General features: G+C 49.9%; 1 protein-coding gene across 10 annotated transcripts; it reads right to left on the bottom strand.

Moving 5' to 3' along the window:
- Nucleotides 1–425: 425 nt before the first annotated feature.
- FANCE (FA complementation group E) lies at nucleotides 426–13,058 on the bottom strand. Of its 10 annotated transcripts, none has more exons than XM_074397955.1 (10): nucleotides 12,557–13,058; nucleotides 8,810–9,416; nucleotides 7,864–7,908; nucleotides 7,489–7,557; nucleotides 7,026–7,172; nucleotides 6,035–6,158; nucleotides 5,731–5,809; nucleotides 4,885–4,951; nucleotides 4,419–4,555; nucleotides 426–958 (listed from the first exon to the last, which is right to left on the bottom strand). In XM_074397955.1, the coding sequence occupies exons 1-10, from the start codon at nucleotides 12,802–12,804 to the stop codon at nucleotides 919–921; spliced, it is 1,563 nt and encodes a 520-aa protein (XP_074254056.1). In that variant the 5' UTR covers nucleotides 12,805–13,058; the 3' UTR covers nucleotides 426–918. The 10 variants fall into 10 exon arrangements, with proteins under 10 accessions (XP_074254056.1, XP_010332365.1, XP_003923233.1 ...); XM_010334063.3 differs by lacking the exon at nucleotides 4,419–4,555 and adding an exon at nucleotides 3,664–3,789; XM_003923184.4 differs by lacking the exon at nucleotides 4,419–4,555 and adding an exon at nucleotides 3,664–3,789 and having other exon boundaries at nucleotides 7,026–7,169.
- Nucleotides 13,059–21,358: the final 8,300 nt, after the last annotated feature.

Here is a 21,358-nt window from a genome sequence, read left to right as displayed (position 1 = left end):
CAGGGAAGCAGAGGTTGCAGTGAGCCAAGATCACGCCACTGCACTCCAACCTGTGTGACAGAGTGAGAATCTGTCCCAAAAAAAAAAAAAAAAAAATTATTGAACTTACTTTTTATTCAATACCATTGATAAATGATTCAAGTCAGAAACAAAAACACAGAAGGTCGTAACATACACAAGCACAAGAGCTTCATCTGAGCACACTGGTACCCAGACCTCCTAGAGCATCTCATGTCTACTCTGGGTCAGCTTAACCCTACTGAGCCCTATCAGAAAGTTTCTGTTCCTGCAGCCTGAGAATCGATGAGGAGTGGGTCTGGGGCCAGCAGCCTTTGAAAATATAGCTATGGCCTGGTGTGGTGGCTCATGCCTGTAATCTCAACACTTTGGGAGGCCAAGGTGGGAAGATCACTTAAGCTCAGGAATTGAAGACCAGCCCTGACAAGTTTATTATCTACAAAATTTAAAAAATTAGCTGAGCACAGTGCATATGCATTTAGTCCCAGGTACTTGGGAGGCTGAGATGGGAGGATTAAGCCTGGGAGGCAGAGGTTGCAGTGAGCCATGATCGATCACACCACTGCACTCCAGCCTGGATGACAGAGCAATATCTTCTCTCAAAACAAAACAAAAGAAAGAGAAAATATAGTTGAGCTCCCTTAGCCCAGGAGCCTCCCCGCTGGCCGAGAAGCCAATATGGTCCCTCTGCTGCCTGAAGAGGGAGGCAGTTGGAACATGGAATGGCCAGGCTCAGCCTTTACCTTCAGGCTAGGGCTCAAGACAAGGCGGTAAAGGCAGAAATGCCCTTCAGGAAGCTGCTGATGGAGCTCCAAGAGGGTGGTCCCTTGGTGGATGGTCAGGGGCCCAAATGTTTCAAGGCAGTCTGAAGGGACTTCCTCAGGAAGGTCGTGTTAGGTTCTAGGGCCATAGCCAGGCCCAGCCTCTGGGTCTCAGTGATCTGAGGAGAAGGAAAAATCATGTCAGGATTCCAGCAGCTGATCCCTCCCCTCTCCCTACTACCCCAGGGGCTTTACTGAGGAAAGAGAGAGGAAGCCAGGAGGATGTAAGGAGGAGACTCCAGAGCAATCTAATCCCATTATTTCATCATGGTTAACCACGTGGACCTGGAGCCAAATACCAGCTGCACAACTTACTAAGCTGGCCACGTTAGTAATAGTTAATAATTATTGTGTGTTTACTATGTGGCAGCACTTTATATGCATCAGTCCATATACAAATATACATATACATCATACATATGCATTGCTGTATAGAATCCTCAAAAACTTCCCATTTTACAGATGAGAAAACTGAGGTTCACAGACACTACTGTGGCAGCTACCTTCCTTTTGGTCAACTCTTTCTGCCCTGTTGTTACAACCTCCTAACAGGTCTCAGGACCTGCATCTTCACCCTCTAATCCCACTCCTCACAGAAGCCACATGCTTCTTAATAGTATCGATCTGACCAAGTTACTCCCAAGTTGAAGGTCCCTGGATGACTCCTGATGCCTCACATGGGAGGTCCTTCTGCCCGGAGCTCCAGAGGATTCAGGAGCTCCCTGAAATTGTGCAACAGAGGCATGTTCATACTTCCATCTTTCTGGGAGGATCTACATCAAATCATCAAATGGGCCTGTAACACCTCCCACATAAGGGTACAAAGGCAACAGCCCAGAATACCTGGCCTTCAAGATAAAGTCCAAGATAAAATTAAAAATAAAGCTCCTGGGCAGGCGCTGTGTCTCACACCTGTGATCCCAGGACTTTGGGAGGCCGAGGCAGGTGGATCACATTAGATCAGGAGTTCAAGACCAGCCTGGCCAACATATTGTGAAACCCCATCTCTACTAAAATATATAAAAATTAGCTGGGCATGGTGGCACACACCTGTAGTCCCAGCTACTTGGGAAGCTGAGGCAAGGGAATCACATGAACCCAGGAGGCAGAGGTTGCAGTGAGCCAAGACTGGACCACCACACTCCAGCCTGGGCAACAGAGCAACACTCCGTCTCTCAATCAACCAGTAAAGCTCCTTACCATGACCTATAGGGCCCTCCATAAAATGCTACTAGTCCTGGTAACGTGACCTTGGGCAAATTACTTTAACCTTTGTGAGTCTCAATTTTCTCATCTATGAAACAGATTAATAAGAATATCTCTCATAGAGCTAACATATGGAATAAACTAGCAAGTTCATATATGTGAAGGGCTTAGAACTGTGCCTGAGGCTGGGTGTCATGGCTCAAGGCTGTAATCCCAGCACTTTGAGAGGCCGAGATGGGAGGATCGCTTGAGCCTAGGGGTTTGAGACCAGGCTGGTCAACACAGCAAGACCCTGTCTCCATTTTTTAAAAAATTAAATTTAATTTAAAAAAGAGCCATGACTGAGACATGGTGGGGATTATGGAAATATTAGCTCTTAGTACTTGAGCTCTCTAATCTTATCCCCCACCACCATCCATTCTCACATTTTTAGGCTCCAGACACAATGAACTACTTGCAGATCCCCTCAAACACTCACTGCTCACACTGTATCTTTTGCCTGAAATGCCCTTCCTCTCATCACTGGCTCTTGACTACCATTATCCTTTAAGAGTCAGGAAGGCTGGGCACAGTGGCCCATGCCTGTAATCCCAACACTCTGGGAGGCCGAGGCGGGCAGATCACGAAGTCAGGAGTTCAAGACCAGCCTGCCCAACATGGTGAAACCCTGTCTCTCCTAAAAATACAAAAAATTAGCCAGGCATGGTGGCGGGTGCCTGTAATCCCAGCTACTCAGGAGGCTGAGGCAGAAGAATCACTTGAACCCAGGAGGCAGAGGTTACAGTGAGCTGAGATGGCGCCATTGCACTCCAGCCCAGGCAGCAGTGAGAGACTCCAACTCAAAAAAAAAAAAAAAAAAAAAAGCCTGTCCCAATTCCCAACCAAAAACAAAGCTCACTTGCTCCTCTTCCTTTGCCACCAAATGCCCTTTGCACACCTCTCACCTGGCTCCTACCAGATAGATAGTACTTCTAATATCTGTTATGTTTATTTTATTTCTCCCCTCTCACTAGCCTGGGGTTAGGGGATGGGGTCAACTAAAGAGCAGGAACTGCATTGTGGTCACTGTTGATTTCCTAGTGCCCCACACAGCATCTGGCATAAAGAAGTGTTGGCTGGATGAATGAACTCCTAAGCTGTCTCATTCCCCAGTCCTGGGCTTGAACTTGTGGTTTCCCTGGCTAGCACTCAGAGTTTTTTGTTTGTTTGTTTGTTTTTTGCGATGGAGTCTCACTCTGTTGCCCAGGCTGGAATGCAATAGCTCGATCTCAATGCAACCTCCACCTCCCGGCTTCAAGCAATTCTCCTGCCTCAGGCTCCTGAGTAACTAGGATTACAGGTGTGCGCCACCATGCCTGGCTAATTTTTGCATTTTTGTTAGAGATGAGGTTTCACCATATGTTGGCCAGGCTGGTCTCAAACTCCTGACTGCATGATCCGCCTGCCTTGGCCTCCCAAAGCGCTGGGATTACCCAAAGTGCTGGAATTACAGGTGTGAGCTACTGTGCCCAGCCAGCACTCAGGGTTTTATCCTTGACACACAAATTCATACACCCTTGTGGCAAGCCCAGGGAAGCCCTGCCAGCAGGATCAGTCCCATGGCCCTATCAATACTCACATTAGCCTGGTACTTGGTCATCACTGTCAACATGAGTTTGGCATAGGCCATGGAGGTGGTGGCTGCCAGCCCCCTTTTACAGAGCTTTTCCATCAAGACACTGAACTTCTCAGGGGTCATTTCCACCTGCACATATTGGGAGATGGAGCATTATCATAAGAAAAGCCTGGGTTCTTCATTCAGCCAGTCAAGGATTCAATTCCCAACTCTACCACTTCCTAGCTGGGTGACCCTGGGCAGGTCACTTAACCAACCTAAACCTCCATTTCCACATCTGTAAAATGAGGCTCATAATATCCAATTGAAGACTGTGAAAAGGATTAAATGAGATAATGCACATAAGACACACAGGTCTCAGAAAATGGTGGCTACCATTGCAAAGGCTCAGATTAGGATCAAGGGGAAGCCCAGGATCCCTTGTCTGGCTCAGTGGTTAAAGATAGAAAGGAATCAGAGGGCCCAAGAGGCACTGCCACCTTAATCACCTGGCTCTTCATAATAATAATTTAGGCTAGGCGCAATGGCTCATGCCTGTAATCCCAGCACTTTGGGAGGCCAACAAGGGCAGATCACTTGAGCCCAGAAGTTCTGGCTTCAAGTCATGGTAAAACTCTTGTCTCTACTAAAAATGCAAAAATTAACTGGCATGGTGACACACACCTGTAATCCCAGTTACTTGGGTGGGGCTTAGGCCCCAGGAGTTCTGGCCTCAAGTCATGGCAAAACCCTGTCTCTACTAAAAATACAAAAATTACCTGGCATGGTGGCACATGCCTGTAATCCCAGTTACTTGGGTGGCTGAGGCACAAGAATTGCTTGAACCCAGGAAGCAGAAATTGTAGTGAGCCAAGATTGTACCACTGTACTCCAGCCTGGATGACAAAGCCAGACTCTATGTCAAAAAAAAAAAAAAAAAAAAAAAATTGTGAACATAAGAATCTATTACCTATTCAAAAATATAATTAAATTTACACACACATCACAAATCCCAACCCAAGGCCCCCCAGCTAGTAAGAGGTGGAGCTGGAGTGACCACATGCTCAGCTCTCTGCTACTAGCTTTGCATGCCCCAGGGCTCTCCCACTGTCTCAGGCAGCTGCTGTAGAGCAGCTGTCCTGCTTGACCCTCCATCACTGAAGGACTCAGAAACCCAAGAACTCCATATCCTTCCAAGGACTGCAGCACTTCTTTGTCCATTCCTCCTCAGGGCATCCTGCTCACCTGCCGCTCTAGGAGTGACTGCAACACCAAGAAAGTTTCCTCCTTCCAGGGCAGCTCCAAGATCTGTCTGCAAACCAGAGGCCCTAGTGAGAAATGCCTGGCCTCCCACCCAAACCTGAGTATCAATTTGCTGCTCCAACTCCCCACAGCAGGGCAAGGCCCTAGGACAACAAAGATCCCCATCCAACAAAGGGGTAGTCAGGGACAGGGTGCAGTGGCTCACAACTCTAATCCCAGCACTTTGGAAGGCCAAGTCAGTGGATCACCTGAGGTCAGGAGTTCGAGACCAGCCTAGCTAAAATGGTGAAACCTGCTCAGTCTCTACTAAAAATACAAAAAATTAGCCAGGTGTGGTAGCAGGCCCCTGTAATCTCAGCTACTCAGGAGGCCAAGACAGGAGAATTGTGTGAACCCAGGAGGCGGAGGTTGTAGTGAGCCGAGATGGTGCCATTGCACTCCAGCCTGGGCGACAGAGTGAGACTCCATGTCAAAAAAAAAAAGGGAAGTCAGAGCCCTCTTGATGCTAACACCAGCTCATTAGCCCCAGCAGCCACTGTTGCAGAGCTCATACAACTGCCAGGAAGGTCATTATCCCAAGAGCCCGAGGAGCTGACAACAAAGTATTTGGTAGTGAGATACAAAGGTCCCCTAAAAAATAACTAGAAAGTGCGTCCTGAGAACAAAAGGCAAAGGAGACTCATAGAAGAGGAAGATAATGGAGTGAGATGATACATATGGGGCTTCTCAGAGAAGGTGAGCCTGCCCTGTGGGGCCCAACACATGTGATGTCACTCTAGCCTGGGGGAACAGGTGCAGTGGGGACAACACAGAGGCCTCCACACTCACCCCAGCATTAGAACCCGTGCGTCTGGCTCTAGGGACTCCGCCTTCACAAGGCAACACAGTAACTCTGTTTGAGCAGGACCTGGGTAGAGGAAAGCAGAGAGGAAGTCTAGGGGGAAATGGCAGAAGGCAGGGGAAAGTCGGGGAGCAGTAACAGAATGCCCAGCCTGTTATAGGGACACTGTCAGGGAAGCAACAGTCATCTTTAATCAATGAATACCCAACTCCTGCCAAGGCCACTCTGGGGTGAAGGATGCTGAGAACACTGAGGCAGAGCCAGTGTACCTGGGGCTGGCTCCAGAATTACCTGTGCCTGGGGCCTGGAGCACGGGGTCAAGGAGAGCTCTGCAGACAGGATAGGTGTATTTGGCACAGAAGGAGGTCAGGGCAGTTTTAAGTAGGCGGGAGGCTGAGGAAGTCAAGGAGAGGATCTAGAGCCAACAGGGAGGAAAAAATTAATTCTTTTCTTCTTCCTTTCAACAGCTTTTAACAAACACACATTTCAGGTGGTGATACATGTTACAAAGGAAAAAAAAACAACAGGTTCTTTTATTTAGAACTCACATGGATCCACCCATTGGGAAAGATACGTAACTCTCTTGCTCAGTTCCCAAATCCCTGAAAGTTCCTTAATGGGCTTCTAGAAGGATTCTGGTGCTCAAAGAGAAGTTAGATGCCAGCTGGACACCATGGCTCACATCTGTAATCCCAGCACTTTGGGAGACTAAGGCAGTTGGATTGCTTGAGGCCAGGAATTTGAGACCAACCTGGGCAACATGGCAATACCCAGTCTCTATTAAAAATACAAAAATTAGCCACAGTGGTGGTGGGTACCTGTAGTCCCAGCTACTCAGGAGGCTGAGGCAGGAGAATCGCTTGAACCCCATAGGCAGAGGTCGCAGTGAGCAAAGACTGCACCACTGCATGCCAGCCTGGGTGACAGAGCGAGACTCTGTCTCTAAATAAATAAATAAAATACAGAAATTAGCCAGGCATGGTGGAGGGCACCTGTAATCCCAGCTACTCAGGAGGCTGAGGCAGGAGATTGCGCCACTGCATTCCAGCCAAGGCCACAGAATGACTCTGCCTCAAAAAAAAAAAAAAGTTAGATGCCATGTGGGTAGATGGCCTGAAGGGGTCCATACCCTGCTAGTTAAGCAGGCATCCTTTCCTTGCCCCAGGCAAACAGCACAGATGTCTGCAAAGCTGGGAATCCCCTCTCTCAAGTACCACCCTTGAGGGCCCAGATGCTCTTCCTCATTGTCCTTGGCACTCTAAGTACCTCCCAATGCACCTACCCGTCCGAGAAAGAGGCTTCTGGTCAGCACAGTAGCATTGCTGAGGCTGAGGTCAGGTGAAAGGGCCAGCAGCCAGGTACAGAGCTGCAGGAGACCGAGATCTGAGAGCTGGGGGAGCTGCAGCTGGGCACACAGCAAGTCTATCTGCTGACAGAGCGGCACATGGGAGAGGAGAGGACACCAGGACGTGCACTCTGCCTCTGCTAGCTGTCTCAAGACAACTGGGCAGCAGATAAAGCAGGACAAAGACAGACCAGGGCAAGGAAAGGCTGGGAGAGCTGCCCCAGGGGAAGGAACCAAGGGCTAGAAGAAATCACACGGGGTGACCCCTATCACTGAAAGAGAAAACAACAAAATCCCCTCCCAGAGTTTCCCACATGTGGTAGGAAAACATAAACTTAAATACAAAAAGGTAGAGGAGAGAGGATGAAACCTCAGGGCCAGGCAGTCTATGTGGACTCACCTGGCTGGGACTACATTCATGGAGAAGCTGTAGCTCAACTGGGGGGGCATCCTCCAACCCCTCTAACCTCTGGGGAGACAAATCTCATGTTAGGGCTCACAGAGTCCTCAGTGACAAGTCACTGAAGCCACACCTTCAGTTGGCAGGAGTACCTGAGATCTTGGAAGCCACTACTAGAGGAGAGGAACTTCCCTGGGGTTAGATAGTAAGTCTACGCTTGGTTCAAGAAAAGCTCCTTCAGCGACTATCCTCAGACCTTTACTCCAGCCTCCCTCCCCCAACCAGCTTGTATGTCACTGCACTGGGCCTTCCCCTAGTTGGGGTCTGGGTAGAAGGTGGAAGAAGAGCTATGGTGAGCAGGGTAGGGCCAGTCACCTCCTCCAAGGTCTTCAGCAGCTGCTGCAGCCTGGGAAGCTGGTCCTGTGGAGGAGAGCCCAGTCACTGCCACGTCCCTCCCCCTGCAGCATGACCCCAAACCTGGTTTCGGCTCCTGCTACTGAAAGGCCCCAGGTCAGTGGGAGGTAGCCAGCAAAGATGATTCAAGAAAGTCAAGAGGTCAGGTGCAGTGGCTCACATCAGTACTTCGGGAGGCTGAGGCGGGAGGATCACTTGAGCCCAGGAGTTCAAGACTAGCCTGCAAAACTAGTTGAGACCCCATCTCTACAAAAATAAAACTAAAAAATTTGCCAGGCACGGTGGTGAATGCCTGTAGTCTCAGCTACTTGGGAGGCTGAGGCAGGAGGATCACTTGACCCCAGAGGGTCAAGACTGCAGTGAGTTATGTTCGTGCCCTTTCACGCCAGCTTAGGGAACAAGAAAGAGAGCCTGTCTTGAGGGAAAAAAGAAAAAAAAAGTCAAGAACATGAAGGCTCTATCTTGAAAAGTACCTAAGAACCCAAATTAGACAAGGCCCATGTGAAACCCAGCTGTCTAGAATTGTCTTCTACATCCAACTCAAATGGGGGTAGACCCAGGCCCTGGACTAGGAGAGAGGGGCAGGCTGGATGCTGTCATGATTCTTCCCACCCCCGTACGATGAAGTAGCAGGGCTGGCTCCAGAGCCTCTCCCTTGCCTGGCACCCTTTAACCCCATATTATAGATCATTAGGACACATGTTTCCCATCTCCAGTAACTCCCTTCCCTACCCCTCCTTAAGAGTCTGTGGAGTGGAGGCTACATTTCCTCAACCTACCCTCTTCCCTCTTCTTCCAGGAACTATAGTCAACTCTACTGGGGAAAAGTGTCCCAACCAGCCTTCCCCACAGATAAACCCATCACTCGGGAAAGATTATGCTAAATCCAGTCTTCCTACCATAGTACCTGGATAGCTTTGGGCAACTCCAAACTCTTAGCTAGACCCTTAGCATCCTCCAGACTTGAACCGTCCTTGCCAGTCTTAGCTCCCATGACAGGCTCGTCCTTAATAGGAGATGCACCTCCTCCGTCTGCCAGGGATTCCAGTGACTTATGTTCAGGTCTCTCCTCCTCATGATCCTCTTCCTCTTCCCAACACCGTAACCTTTTGGGGGCCCTGTTCCCCTCAGGACTGGCAGGCTCTTCCTCTGACTCCTTTCTGCGTTTACCAGGCTGCTCGAAGTCTCTGCTCTTCTCTTCTTCAGGGTCTGGAGCCTGGGACGATTTCAACCTTCTGCCCCCTTGGCCCAGCCCCCTACACAGACCTTGGAGCTGTGTCTGGCATTTTTTGGACAGTAGAGAAGCTCCCTCTATGCAGGTCCCCACCCCCAAATCCCTTTGCAGCAATTCCCCCAGGGCACGGAGCCAGACATCGGGATCAGGGGCTAGGTCCTGCTGGGCAATCTGCAGCACAGAGAGGAGCCCACTTTGTGGCAGTGATGGCTGCACGGCCATTAGTAGGGACATCAGGTTCCTCTGGCATATCCAGGGCAATCGCAGCAACAGTGGTTTCCTGGGTAGCAGAGGGAGAGCAAGCAGTTAGAGTGTCTAACTGAAGGGAGCACAGGGCAGACTGGGCAGAGGTGGGGGCTAGATGGTGGTGGACAAACGGGGGCTGGCAGGCAGTATCTGCAAGAGTCAGGGGATGTTGGCTGGGTGTGGTGACACATGCCTGTAATCACAGCATTTTGGGAGGCTGAGGTAGGTGGATCACTTAAGGTTAGGAGTTCGAGACCAGCCTGGCCAACATGGTAAAACTCCGTCTCTACTAAAAAAAAATATAAAAATTAGCCAGGCATGGTGGCATGCGCCAGTAGTCCCAACAACTGGGGAGGCTGAGGCAGGAGAATGGCTTGAACCTGGGAGGCAGAAGTGGCAGTGAGCTGAGATCACATCACTGCACTCCAGCCTAGGCAACAGTGTGAAACTCCATCTCAAAACAGGAAGAAAAAAAAAAGTCAGTGGATGGAGACAGGGACAACATGAGAACTGTTCAACAAGTGTTCATTGACTATTATATGCCAGGCCCTATTCTTTGGCCTCTGTCATGTTTCAGCTCAAAATTCATGTTGGAACCTACTCTACAACAGATTCATGCTTGTTTTACGCAAAAGAAGAAAAAAGTTATTTCCCAAATTTTAGGTAAAAATAATACTCCAGGATGCTGTGCAATGCTTAGTCTTGCAGCCCTATGGCTGCCCTCGGCAATCCCCTGGAACTCTCAAGGTCACTCATCTGTCCAGCTCTTGTGTTCCTTTCACCAAACTATGAGTTCCTAAAAGGTGAAGGTAGTGTTTCCTTCTTCTTCTGTATCCTAGGACTCATCATACCAGCCCAGAGCAGGCACTTGCCCATTTATTGAATGAATTAACTCTCTGAGAATAAGTGTTGCAGAGATCAGCAAGAGGTGCTGTGGACAGAGAAAGCTTTCCAGAGATGAAACTTGAAACAGAAGCAATCACTTTACAGATTCCAAACAGTATTCACAATGCCAAAGGGGAAGACAGAGGAGATAAGGATCTTTTGTTTTGGAGCCCCAGGGGTATAAGCAGAACCAATGCCCTCCCTGGCAAGCACCCAACTTCTCTTCAAATAGATGTAACACTACTACTTCCCCAGAGCTCCAAAAGCCCAGGATGCAATGTAGCCATCTTTAATTCTGCTGAGGCACAAACCCAGATCCTACATGACCTGAAGCTTGGCATGGCAAGTCATGGCTGCATCTAGCCCACCACCCACGGTCTCTACTCCTCCTTATGCATAACTTTGCAGGACTGTTGGTCAACACAGAGGCACTTGGGAGGTGAAGGAGAAAAAAAAAGACAACTATTTCTTTGTGGAATACAAACACTATGTGAGAGAGAAAATGAGTCAGAAGTTTAAAAGATGGTTAATGTGGCTGGGTGCAGTAGCTCACAACTGTAATGTCAGCACTTTGGGAGGCCAAGGTAGGCAGATCATGAAGTCAGGAGATCGAGACCATCCTGGCTAACACGGTGAAACCCCGTCTCTACTAAAAATACAAAAAATCAGCCGGGTGTGGTAGTAGTTCCAGCTACTCGGGAGGCTGAGGCAGGAGAATTGCTTGAGCCTGAGAGGAGGCTGCAGTGAGCTATCGCACCACTGCACTTCAACCTGGGTGAGAGTGAGACTCTGTCTCAAAAAAATAAAAAATAAATAAATAAATAAAACATAATTAATTTGCGGCGGGGTGTTTTTGGCGGTATATTTTGGGGTAGAGGTAGGGAAGATCCTACTCCAGGAGATTTTAACCTTTTTTAGTGCCACAGATCTGTGATCAGAATAAGAGTATTAAATGCATTCCATAAAATATCTTAGATTACAAAGGAAATCAATTGTACTGAAATTCTCTTCTATCCAGGGGCCCCAGGTTAAGGCCCCTGCCCTCTCCTTACTCTATCCAGAATAAACCAGATAGCTGGGCAAACATTTCTATAGCTTCCATTTTGGGGATTCAGAGAAGTTCTCCTGACCCATCTCCTGAAAGAAATTCAAAGTGTAAGACTGGGCGTGGTGGCTCATGCCTGTAATCCAAGCACTTTGGAGGCCAAGGCGGGCGGATCACCTGAGGTCAGGATCAGCCTGACCAACATGATGAAACCCTGTCTTAAAAAAAAAAAAAAAAAAGAAAAGAAATTCAAAGTGGAGTGTAGGAAGAAAATATTAGAACTTCCATTTCCCCCTATTTATCTAAAACATAAGAAATTAAACATACAAATATTTAGCATCTAGCCAGGCACAGTGGTTCACGCCTGTAATCCCAGCATTTTAGGAGGCCAAGGTGGGTGGATCACGAGGTCAGGAGATCAAAACCATCCTGGCTAACACAGTGAAACCCCGTCTCTACTAAAAATACAAAAAAACTAGTCGGGAGTGGTGGCATGCTCCTGTAATCTCAGCTACTCTGGAGGCTGAGGCAGGAGAATCACTTGAACCCGAGAGGTGGAGGTTGCACTGAGCTGAGATCACGCCACTGCACTCCTGGGTGACAGAGCAAAGACTCCGTCTCAAAAAAAAAAAAAAAAAGTACATATTTTATCACACGTGTATACTTTATACATGAGTACACTTATACTGGATGTACGTGTCCAATTTTTTTAGAAATGGAAGTATGCGGAAGGCCAGGGCGGGTGGATCACGAGATCAAGAGATCGAAACCATCCTGGTCAACATGGTGAAACCCCGTCTCTACTAAAAATACAAAAATTAGCTGGGCGTGGTGGCGCACGCCTGTAGTCCCAGCTGCTAGGGAGGCTGAGGCAGGAGAATCGTTTGAACCTGGGAGGTGGAGGTTGCGGTGAGCTGAGATCGTGCCATTGCACACCAGCCTGGGTTACAAGGGGTGAAACTCCGCCAAAAAAAAAAAAAGAAAAAAGAAAAAAGAAAAGAAAAAGAGAAAGAAACGGAAGTATGTAATCAAAGCGATTTGCCTCCACTTCTCATCACTGCTGTACTTTACGGCGAAAAGAAGGCGTGTGCCTCGAGGCCCCGATCCTGTGTCCCGCACACAGCAGGTGCTCAGCGAAGGGCGCCCCTGCTCAGAGTGCTGAGGGGCTCATTTCACCTCTCTGCGCAGTCCCCCGACTGCCGCCGCCTCCCGTGCCCGCTGAGAGGCCGAGGCCGAGGACTTACAGCTCCAGGCGGCCGTCAGGCCCCTGCACGACCGGCTCCTCCTGGCACAGGGCCTCGAGCAAGCGGCCCCAGTCGAAGGGCTCCCCGCCGCGGCTGCTCAATGCCCGCAGCACCCCCAGGCCGCGCCGCGCCCCCTCGGGCCCCGCCTGCAGCGCCTGCAGCAGGAGGCGGGCGGGTGCCTCCAGCTGCGCCCAGGGCGCCGACTCCGCGCCCTCAGCCCCAGGGAACCCCGCGTCCGGGGTCGCCATGACAGGGCACGGGTGCCGCGCCGCCCCCGACTCTGGTTTGGGGCCTCTCAGCTCTGAGGCTGAGGGGAACGGAGGACTCCAGCGCCGTCCCCAACGCAGCGGCCGCGGCAGCGGCGGCGGGCCAGCTCCAGCGCCCGCTACAATCGCTCCTCAGCGCTGGAAGAGCGGAGGAGCCCGTGGCCGCCCGGAGCTGCAACGCATGGCGCGTAGTCTGAGAGGGAAGAAGAGAGGCGCGGCCAGCAGCGGAACCTGAGCAGGAGGCTGGCGCTAGGGAAGGGGCGGGGCCAGGCACGACCCCAGCCCTAGTAGGGGCGGGGCCAATTCATAGGACGTGGCCGCGGGAGGGGCGTGGCCAAAACAAGGGGTTAGTTTGTAAGCCGAGTCGGGCCAGAGAGCCTGGAACGGGGTTGGGTAGGGCTTGATGGAGGGGCGGATCCGCCGCTGCCGGCCCCAACCCTCTCCCTGTCTCATCACTCCCTAAAGTAGCGGAGTGGATGGCAGGGTCCTGTTGTACCGGAGGACCCGCGCTGTATTTAAGCTGACGGCATGTTGCTTGTAGATCATGGACTTCACCATAGGATCTGACCACAATTTACCACCCCAGTTAGCTTCACCTCTTCCATAGGCCAAAAACTGCCATCATTTGGGTTTCAGTCCTCTCCAGAAATAGTATTTGATACACAAACATCCCTGAGAATGAGGTCGCAGTAAAACCTAACACCATCAATATGTTCAAAGACTTTCTTCTGAACTTCCTTCCAAAGACCAAGAAGTAGCGTTGCTCTGGTTGTTTATGGGGGACAGGTGTGGTTCCACTTCCTAGGGTTGTTTAAGGAAGTCCGCTGGAGGAGGCAGGCTTCCAGCCAAGGGTGGGATCACTGCAGAGGGTAGGAAATAAGGGAGAAGAGGCCCCACAGTGCCTCCTAAACCTTGCTTTGGGGGCCAGCTTTTATTTCCTGTCTCAGCTTCTGCTGCCACACACATCCATTCATTCAGGAAATGTTTACTGAGCACCTAGGGACTGGGGATACTGGGAACAAAACAAAGATCCTGGCCCTCATTGTCACACAACTGGTGAGAAACGGAAAGCTCATTAAACAATGTTTGTGATAAGTGTTTAAAAAGAATATAGCACCAGCAGGAGATAGCACGAGGTGCTTTTAAATAAGGTAGTCAGGCAAGATAAATGTGAAGATGAGGTTGGCAAGCCAGATAGAAGTCTGTGAGACGATCAATTCAGTCCTCCCTGCGTGGGGGGGTGGGGGGCAGCAAGTGCAAAGGCTCAGGGAGAAAGCATGGTTAGAGCAGAGGGTACCTGCTGGTGGGTAATAGGAGTTGAGATCAGAGAGGGAACCAGGTCAAATCTTGTGAGCACTGAGGTCACAGAGAGGACTTGGGCTTTCACTCTGAAATAGTATGGAAAGCCATGGGAGTATTTGGAGCTTGATCTGATCTCTATTTGAGCCAAACTTTTTTTTCCAAAATGATCTCAAGGGAGCTGTCAGGAATGACTAGTGATATTTCTTAGACAATGGCTGCTTTGCAAAGACCAACAATAGCAAGAAAGAAGTTTCTTCCAGACACCTTCTGTTTCAGATAAGCAGCTCTGACTTTACAGGGGGTGTTCTTGGTCTTTGATGACAAGCTGTTAGAGGGATGGGACCTGATGAATAGCAGCAGGGCCAAGAATGCTAAACAGCCTGCAGTGCCCAGGGCATCCTCACCTACAGCTTCACTCCGAGGGGCTGTGGCTCCCACCCACTACGGCCTGCATTCTAGCCATCTGAAAGGGAACAGGGAGGAAAAGTTCTAAACATGGCTCAGAACCCTGGTGGGTCCTCAAGTCCCTTTCACAAGTTTCATGAGGTTATTACTATTTTCATAATACGAAGACGTTACTTGCCATTTCCACCCTTACTTTCTTATGAATGCACCATGAAGTTTTCCAGAAGCTAAGTAACAGGTAATATTGCAACAGATTGAATGCAGAGGCAGCCTTATTGCCCTTGGCAGTGGGGCTGGGCCATGAGCAGAGCACTCTTCACACACCAGCAATGATAACTTAGTGCATTTTATTAGTTTTCTTTCAGAGTCATTCTACAAAAGAGCAAAGTTAAAAACCAAGGCCCTGGCAAGAGGGTTTGAACCTTCCTCATGCTAGGAGCCTCCCCCGCAACTTCCCCATGTCCCCAGCTGTGTCACTGCTGCAGTTCATGGGGGTGGAGGGCTTGCTATTTTTGCCCCCCACCAAACCCAAAAAGGGAAAGATCTACCACCTAGAAACGCCTTTCCCTCACCCCAATCTCCCTCAAGTTGATCCTGGTTACAGAAGGTCATGGCAAGAACTGTTGGGGTCCTGCAGGGGTTCTGAACCCCAGAAGGTCACGGCCAGGGCACTGTTGGTGAAGAACGCATTGTACTGTGGCTCAGCACCCCTTAGGAACGATGCTGGGCCTGGCACCTGGGAATAGAGAGAAAAATCAGTGAAAACCCATCAACTTCAACACCAGTTGCCCCAGGAATCAAGGAACTCAAGACTCACATAGAAGGTCAGGCAAGCTGTACACAGCACAAGTGTGCCACATCTAAGTAGGCACCATATTAGCATTATAGACAACATCCATAGGTTTTATATTTATTGCAAACATTTATTAGAAGCCATGACCAGCAGCCTCCCCTGCCCCATACCCCTGCAGTTACCACCTCACTCCCAGAGGCCAGTTGCACTCTCTTAGGCCAGGGAGAACTGGAGGTCAGGGCCTTAGCTGGGAGCTGGTGCAGGTAGATACACTCAGATTTGAAGGGGCAGCGGCCATTCCCTCGAACGAAGAACCGGCATCGTATCTGACTATGAGAGGGAAGAAGATGACCATTGCCTTCAAGCCCTGTTACCCCAAGAACCAGGGGTACTCAAGGCTGACACATAAGGTTGGGCAGGTTGTACACAGCACCAAAGCCCCACATCTAAGTGGACACCACTAACGTCATAGTGTAGATTTTACATTTATTCTATCTTCCAGCAGATGGCAGTAAAGTATCTTAAGGGGCACCTTTCTTTCTGTAATGCTCAGTCTCCCTTTGGGCCAGTAGTAGAGTGGCCCTGGGAACCTCCTTTCGGGTTTTTTTGTTTTGGTTTGGTTTGGTTTGGTTTGGTTTGGTTTAATACAGTCTTGTTCCGTTACCCAGGCTGGAGTGCAGTGACATAATTTCAGCTCACTGCAACCTCCGCATCCCCTGAGGCTGAATCTGGGGGTGTGGGTGGAGTGGCTGATCCTGCCCGTGGCTACCCAGGTTCAAGCAATTCTCCTGTGTCAGCCTACCGAGTAAGCTGGGACTACAGGTGCACACCACCACACTGGGCTAATTTTTATATTTGTAGTAGAGACGGGTTTCACCATGTTGGCCAGGCTGGTCTCAAACTCCTGATCTCAAGTGATCCACCCACCTTGGCCTCCCAAAGTGCTGGGATTACAGACACAAGCCACCGCATCTGGCCTTTTTTTTTTTTTTTTTTTTTTTTGAGACAGGTTCTTACTCTGTCACCTAGGCTGGAGTGCAGTGGCATGGTCACAGCTCCTGCAGCCTTGACCTTCTGGGGCTCAGGTGATCCTCCTTCCCTCAGCCTCCCAAGTAGCTAAGACTAGGCATGAGCCACCATGCCTGGCTAATTTTTATATTTTTTGTAGAGATGGAGTTTTACCATATTGCCCAGGCTGGTCTCAACTCCTGGGCTCAAGAGTTCCTCTCCCTTAGGCTCCCAAAGTGCTGGCATTACAGGCTTGAGCCACCATGCCCAGCCCCTCGGTTTCTTCTTCTACAGTATGAAGATAGTAAGAGTCCCTGCTTCATGCAGTTTATGATGTACAAAGCCTGTCACACAATAAACCTCCATCTACGTCAACTCCTATCACATCCAGGCCTGAGTGTTCCCCTTGGGAAACTTCCAAATGGTGGCCCAGTGCCACTACAGCTGCTGTTGAACCACACAGGCTTGAACTGCCTGAGGCAGCTTATATGCAGCCAAAATCCTAGACACAGCAAAACCAATTCCCTCCTCTTCCTCTTCCTCCTCCTACTCAATTCAAAGACAAGGAGAATGAAGTCTTTTATGATAATCCACTTCCGCTTAATGAATAGTAAATGTATTTTCTCTTATGATTTTAATATTTCTTTTCTCTAGCTCACTTTATTGTATGAATACATATTATGTTACATAATACATATAACATACAAAATCTGTATTGACTTTATGTTGTCTGAAAGGGTTCTGGTCAGCAGTACGTTTTAGTAGTTAAGTTTTGGGGGAGTCAAAAGTTGTACATGGCCAGGTGTGGTGACTCATGCCTGTCATCTCAGCACTTTGGGAGGCTGACGTGGACGGATTGCTTGACCTCAGCAGTTCGAGACCAGCCTGGGCAATATGGGAAAACTATGTCTCTACAAAAAATACAAAAATTAGCCAGGCATGGTGGTACACGCCTACAGTGCCAGCTACCGGGGAGGATTGCTTGGGTTCAGGAGGCTGAGGCTGCAGTGAGCCTAGATTGCACCACTGCAATCCAGCCTGGGCGACAGAAGGAGGCTCTATCTCAACAACAATAAAAAGAAGTTATACATGGATTTTCCACTGCGTGGGGCTCAGTGCCCCTAATCTCTGCAACGTTTAAGGGTCAACAGTATTTCCTCACTTCTACCTCTCTCTGCCTGGGGCATCCTCATTTCTCTCCTCCTGAGAAGCCCTGTTCTTCTTCCCATGCGTAGCTCAAATACTTTCCCTTCTGTAAGATTTACTCGAGTTAGTTTTTCCTTCAGTAATTTTGTCAATGCAGATATTAACGTTCACAGGTGTCTCTAGAACACGGCTGACTATCTCCCGGGTGAAGACAAGACCTTCTTCCTTATCCCTCCCTTTACCCAAATACACTTTGTGTTGATCAAGTGTAGTAAACCCTGTGGGAAGGTTGAATTAGGAACTCGGAATTGCAGCTAATTCCAGATTTTGGGTAAGTGCTTACCCTCCCCAAGAGATTCAGACCTATCCAACATTTCTCCATCTCCAAAGGCGGCCTTTCAGGCCCCTCTCAGCCACCTCATGTTTTCGAAGAGCAGCTAAGCAAATAACATGGATTCATATCAGTTTATTTTCCTGCCCTTATGACAAATTGGAGATAAAAGCCAAGCAGGGCTCCTCATGGTGCAGAGAACCAGAGCTGCTCTGAGTTGATTCTGAGCCAAGGTAGAAAAGAAAATTGGCCCTGGTGTTCCTTCTGCTATCTCAACCGCTCTCCATTTATTTTTATTTTTATTTTTTGAGATGGAGTCTCACTCTGTCACCCAGGCTGGAGTGCAGTAGCACGATCTCAGCTCATTGCAGCTTCTGCCTCCCAGGTTCAAGCAATTCTCCTGCCTCAGCCTCCCAAGTAGCTGGGATTACAGGCACCCGCCACCATACTTGGCTAATTTTTGTATTTTTAGTAGAGATGGGGTTTCACCATGTTGGTCAGGCTGGTCTCAAACTCCCAAACCTCAGGTGATCCGCCCACCCTGGCCTCCCAAAGTGCTGAGATAACAGATATGAGCCACTGAGCCTGGCCACTTCCCGTTTACTAATTGGGCTTTCTTTTGTGTGGGGGTGGGGTGGGGGGGGGGTGGCGGGGTGGGGGGTAGGGGTGGGGGGAGGGGGGCTATAGAGTTTTACTCTTGTTGTCCTGGCTGGAGTACAATGGCTCGATCTCGGCTCACTGCAACCTCCACCTCCAGGGTTCAAGTGCTTCTCCTGTCTCCCTCCCAAGTAGCTGGGATTACAGGTACATGTCACCACACCCAGCTAATTTTTGCATTTTAAGTAGAGATGGGGTTTCACCATGTTGGCCAGGCTGGTCTCAAATTCCTGACCTCAGGTGATCCACCCGCCTTGGCCTCCCAAAGTGCTGGGATTATAGGTGTGAGCCACCATGCCTGGCCTTATTAACTGGGCTTTCTAAAATCATGAAAATAGTTCATGCCCTTGCCTGCCATCTTGGTCACTCTAAACTTCAGGGTTTGGGGGATTCACTGGCTGGGAACCATGGCTGAATCAGAATGAATCAGGGGCTATCTTCTCCTCTTCCCTAACCCTGAGTCTCGTTCCTTCTGCAGCTTTACCTGGTCCGAGCCTTGAAGTTCCTGATGAGTTGCTCCTTCTGAGCCCCCTTGCTCACCCAGAACTTATGGGGGATGATGTAGCTGGAATGGACACGGCACTGGGGACAGGCCCTGCGGGGTAGGGTGGGGTGGAAGGTGGGAGAATAGTCACAGGCCCCGGCCTCCTCCCTGGGGCGTTTCCCTCTCTCCCTGCCAGCCGGCCCCTCCACCACACTGACTTGATGACATCCAGTGGGAAATCCTGCCGGTTCTTCCGCCAGGTGCGCAGGCAGCCCAGGCAGTGGGCGTGGCTACAGTTGGGCAGGATGCCGAAGACTCGCTGGGCCTCTGGCTTGTCCCACACTTTGTCCATGCAGATGCCACATACCACATTCTGACTGTCCTGCATCCAGGGCAGCCACAGGCAGGGTCAGACACTCTACCCACAGCCCTACATTCAGCCCCAGGGCCACCAAGCCCTCCCAGCCCCTTCTCCTCCAGCAGGTCTGGGTGTCCTCGAGGCTTAGGAAGCCATCTGTCATCACCCCTCACCCACTATCTGCTGCACCTCAAGGTCCAGGCTCTGAAGTGGCGCTGTGAGCTCTTGTACAAGGCGGAACTTCGGTGGAGACTCCTGGGAGTGACCATGATCCCCGTCAGCAGCTGTTGGGAAAACTGTATCCATTCACTCCTGTGGCAACCACTGAGTGCTTCTTGCATGCAAGGCTCTGTGGTAACCCAAGTCCTGCCTCCAAGTGGCTTAGAGTCTACTCAGAATTAGAAGCCTCTCATATAGGCCAGGCTCAGTGGCTCACACCTATAACCTCAGCACTTTGGGAGGCAGAGGTGGGTGGATTACCTGAGGTCAGGAGTTGGAGAGCAGCCTGGCCAACATGGTGAAACCCTGTCTCTAGTAAAAATACAAAAATTACCCAGGTGTGGTGGCAAGTGCCTGTAATCCCAGCTACTCGGGAGGCTGAGGCAGGAGAATTGCTTAAACCCGGGAGGCAGGGGTTGCAGTGAGCCCAGATCACGCCAGTGCACTCCAGTGTGTCAACAAAGTGAGACTCCATCTCAAAAAAAAAACAAAAAAAAAAAACCCAAGCCTCTCATATAGCCATTTAGAACTGCCCTGTCCAATACAGTAACCACGAGCCACATGTTGCTCTTGAGCAACTGAAATGGAGCAAGTCTGAGTTGACACATACTATAAGTAGAAAACAGGGCTAGGCATGGTGGCTCATGCCTGTAGCTCCAGAACTTTGGGAGGTCAAGATGGGTAGATCACTTGAGCTCATGAGTTGGAGACCAGTCTGGACAACATGGTGAAACTCTGTCTCTATCAAAAATAAAAAATAGGCTAGGTGCAGTGGCTCACGCTTGTAATCTCAGCACTTTGGGAGGCTGAGGCAGGCGGATCACCTAAGGTCGAGAGTTTGAGACCAGCCTGATCAACCTGGTAAAACCCCATCTCTACTAAAAATACAAAATTAGGCAGGGCGCAGTGGCTCACGCCTGTAATCCCAGTACTTTGGGAGGCCAAGGTGGACGGATCACAAGGTCAAGAGATCGAGACCATTCTGGCCAACATGGCAAAACCCCGTCTCTACTAAAAATACAAAAATTGCTGGGCACGGTGGCTCAAGCCTGTAATCCCAGCACTTTGGGAGGCCGAGGCGGGTGGATCATGAGGTCAAGAGATCGAGACCATCCTGGTCAACATGGTGAAACCCCGTCTCTACTAAAAGTGCAAAAAATTAGCTGGGCATGGTGGCGTGTGCCTGTAATCCCAGCTACTCAGGAGGCTGAGGCAGGAGAATTGCCTGAGCCCAGGAGGCGGAGGTTGCGGTGAGCCGAGATCGTGCCATTGCACTCCAGCCTGGGTAACAAGGGCGAAACTCCGTCTCAAAAAAAAAAATAATAATAATACAAAAATTAGCCAGGCATGGTGGCATGCACCTCTGGTCCCAGCTACTCAAAAGGCTGAGGCGGAAGAATTGCTTGAACCCAGGAGGCGGAGGTTGCAGTGAGCTGAGACTGTGCCACTGCACTCCAGTCTGGCAACAGAGCAAGACTCTGTCTAAAAAAAAAAAAACAAATTAGCTCAGCATGGTAGCACATGCCTGTAATCCTAGCTATTCAGGAGGATGAGGCTGGAGAATTGCTTGAACCCGGGAGGCAGAGGTTATGGTGAGCCAAGATCACACCGTTGCACTCCAGAGTGGGCAACAAGAGTGAAACTCCGTCAGGCCGGGCGCGGTGGCTCAAGCCTGTAATCCCAGCACTTTGGGAGGCCGAGGCGGGTGGATCACGAGGTCGAGAGATCGAGACCAACCTGGTCAACATGGTGAAACCCCGTCTCTACTAAAAATACAAAAAATTAGCTGGGCATGGTGGTGCGTGCCTATAATCCCAGCTACTCAGGAGGCTG

This window comes from Saimiri boliviensis, chromosome 4, assembly GCF_048565385.1.
Source record: "Saimiri boliviensis isolate mSaiBol1 chromosome 4, mSaiBol1.pri, whole genome shotgun sequence".
In the NCBI taxonomy this organism is placed as follows: Eukaryota; Metazoa; Chordata; class Mammalia; order Primates; family Cebidae; genus Saimiri; species Saimiri boliviensis.
Note: the sequence above shows the minus strand (reverse complement) of the source record. Positions and strands in the feature narration are given on the sequence as shown.

What these genes read in the sequence shown, in the direction of transcription:
- FANCE (XM_010334063.3), bottom strand. Translation starts at nt 12,804, where the DNA reads ATGGCGACCCCGGACGCGGGGTTCCCTGGGGCTGAGGGCGCGGAGTCG. An exon ending in AGTTGCCCAAAGCTATCCAG is followed by an intron (nt 7,909 to 8,809) that starts GTACTATGGTAG and finishes TCTCCTCCACAG; the next exon opens with GACCAGCTTCCCAGGCTGCA. An exon ending in TGACCAAGTACCAGGCTAAT is followed by an intron (nt 959 to 3,663) that starts GTGAGTATTGAT and finishes CCTTCTCCTCAG; the next exon opens with ATCACTGAGACCCAGAGGCT.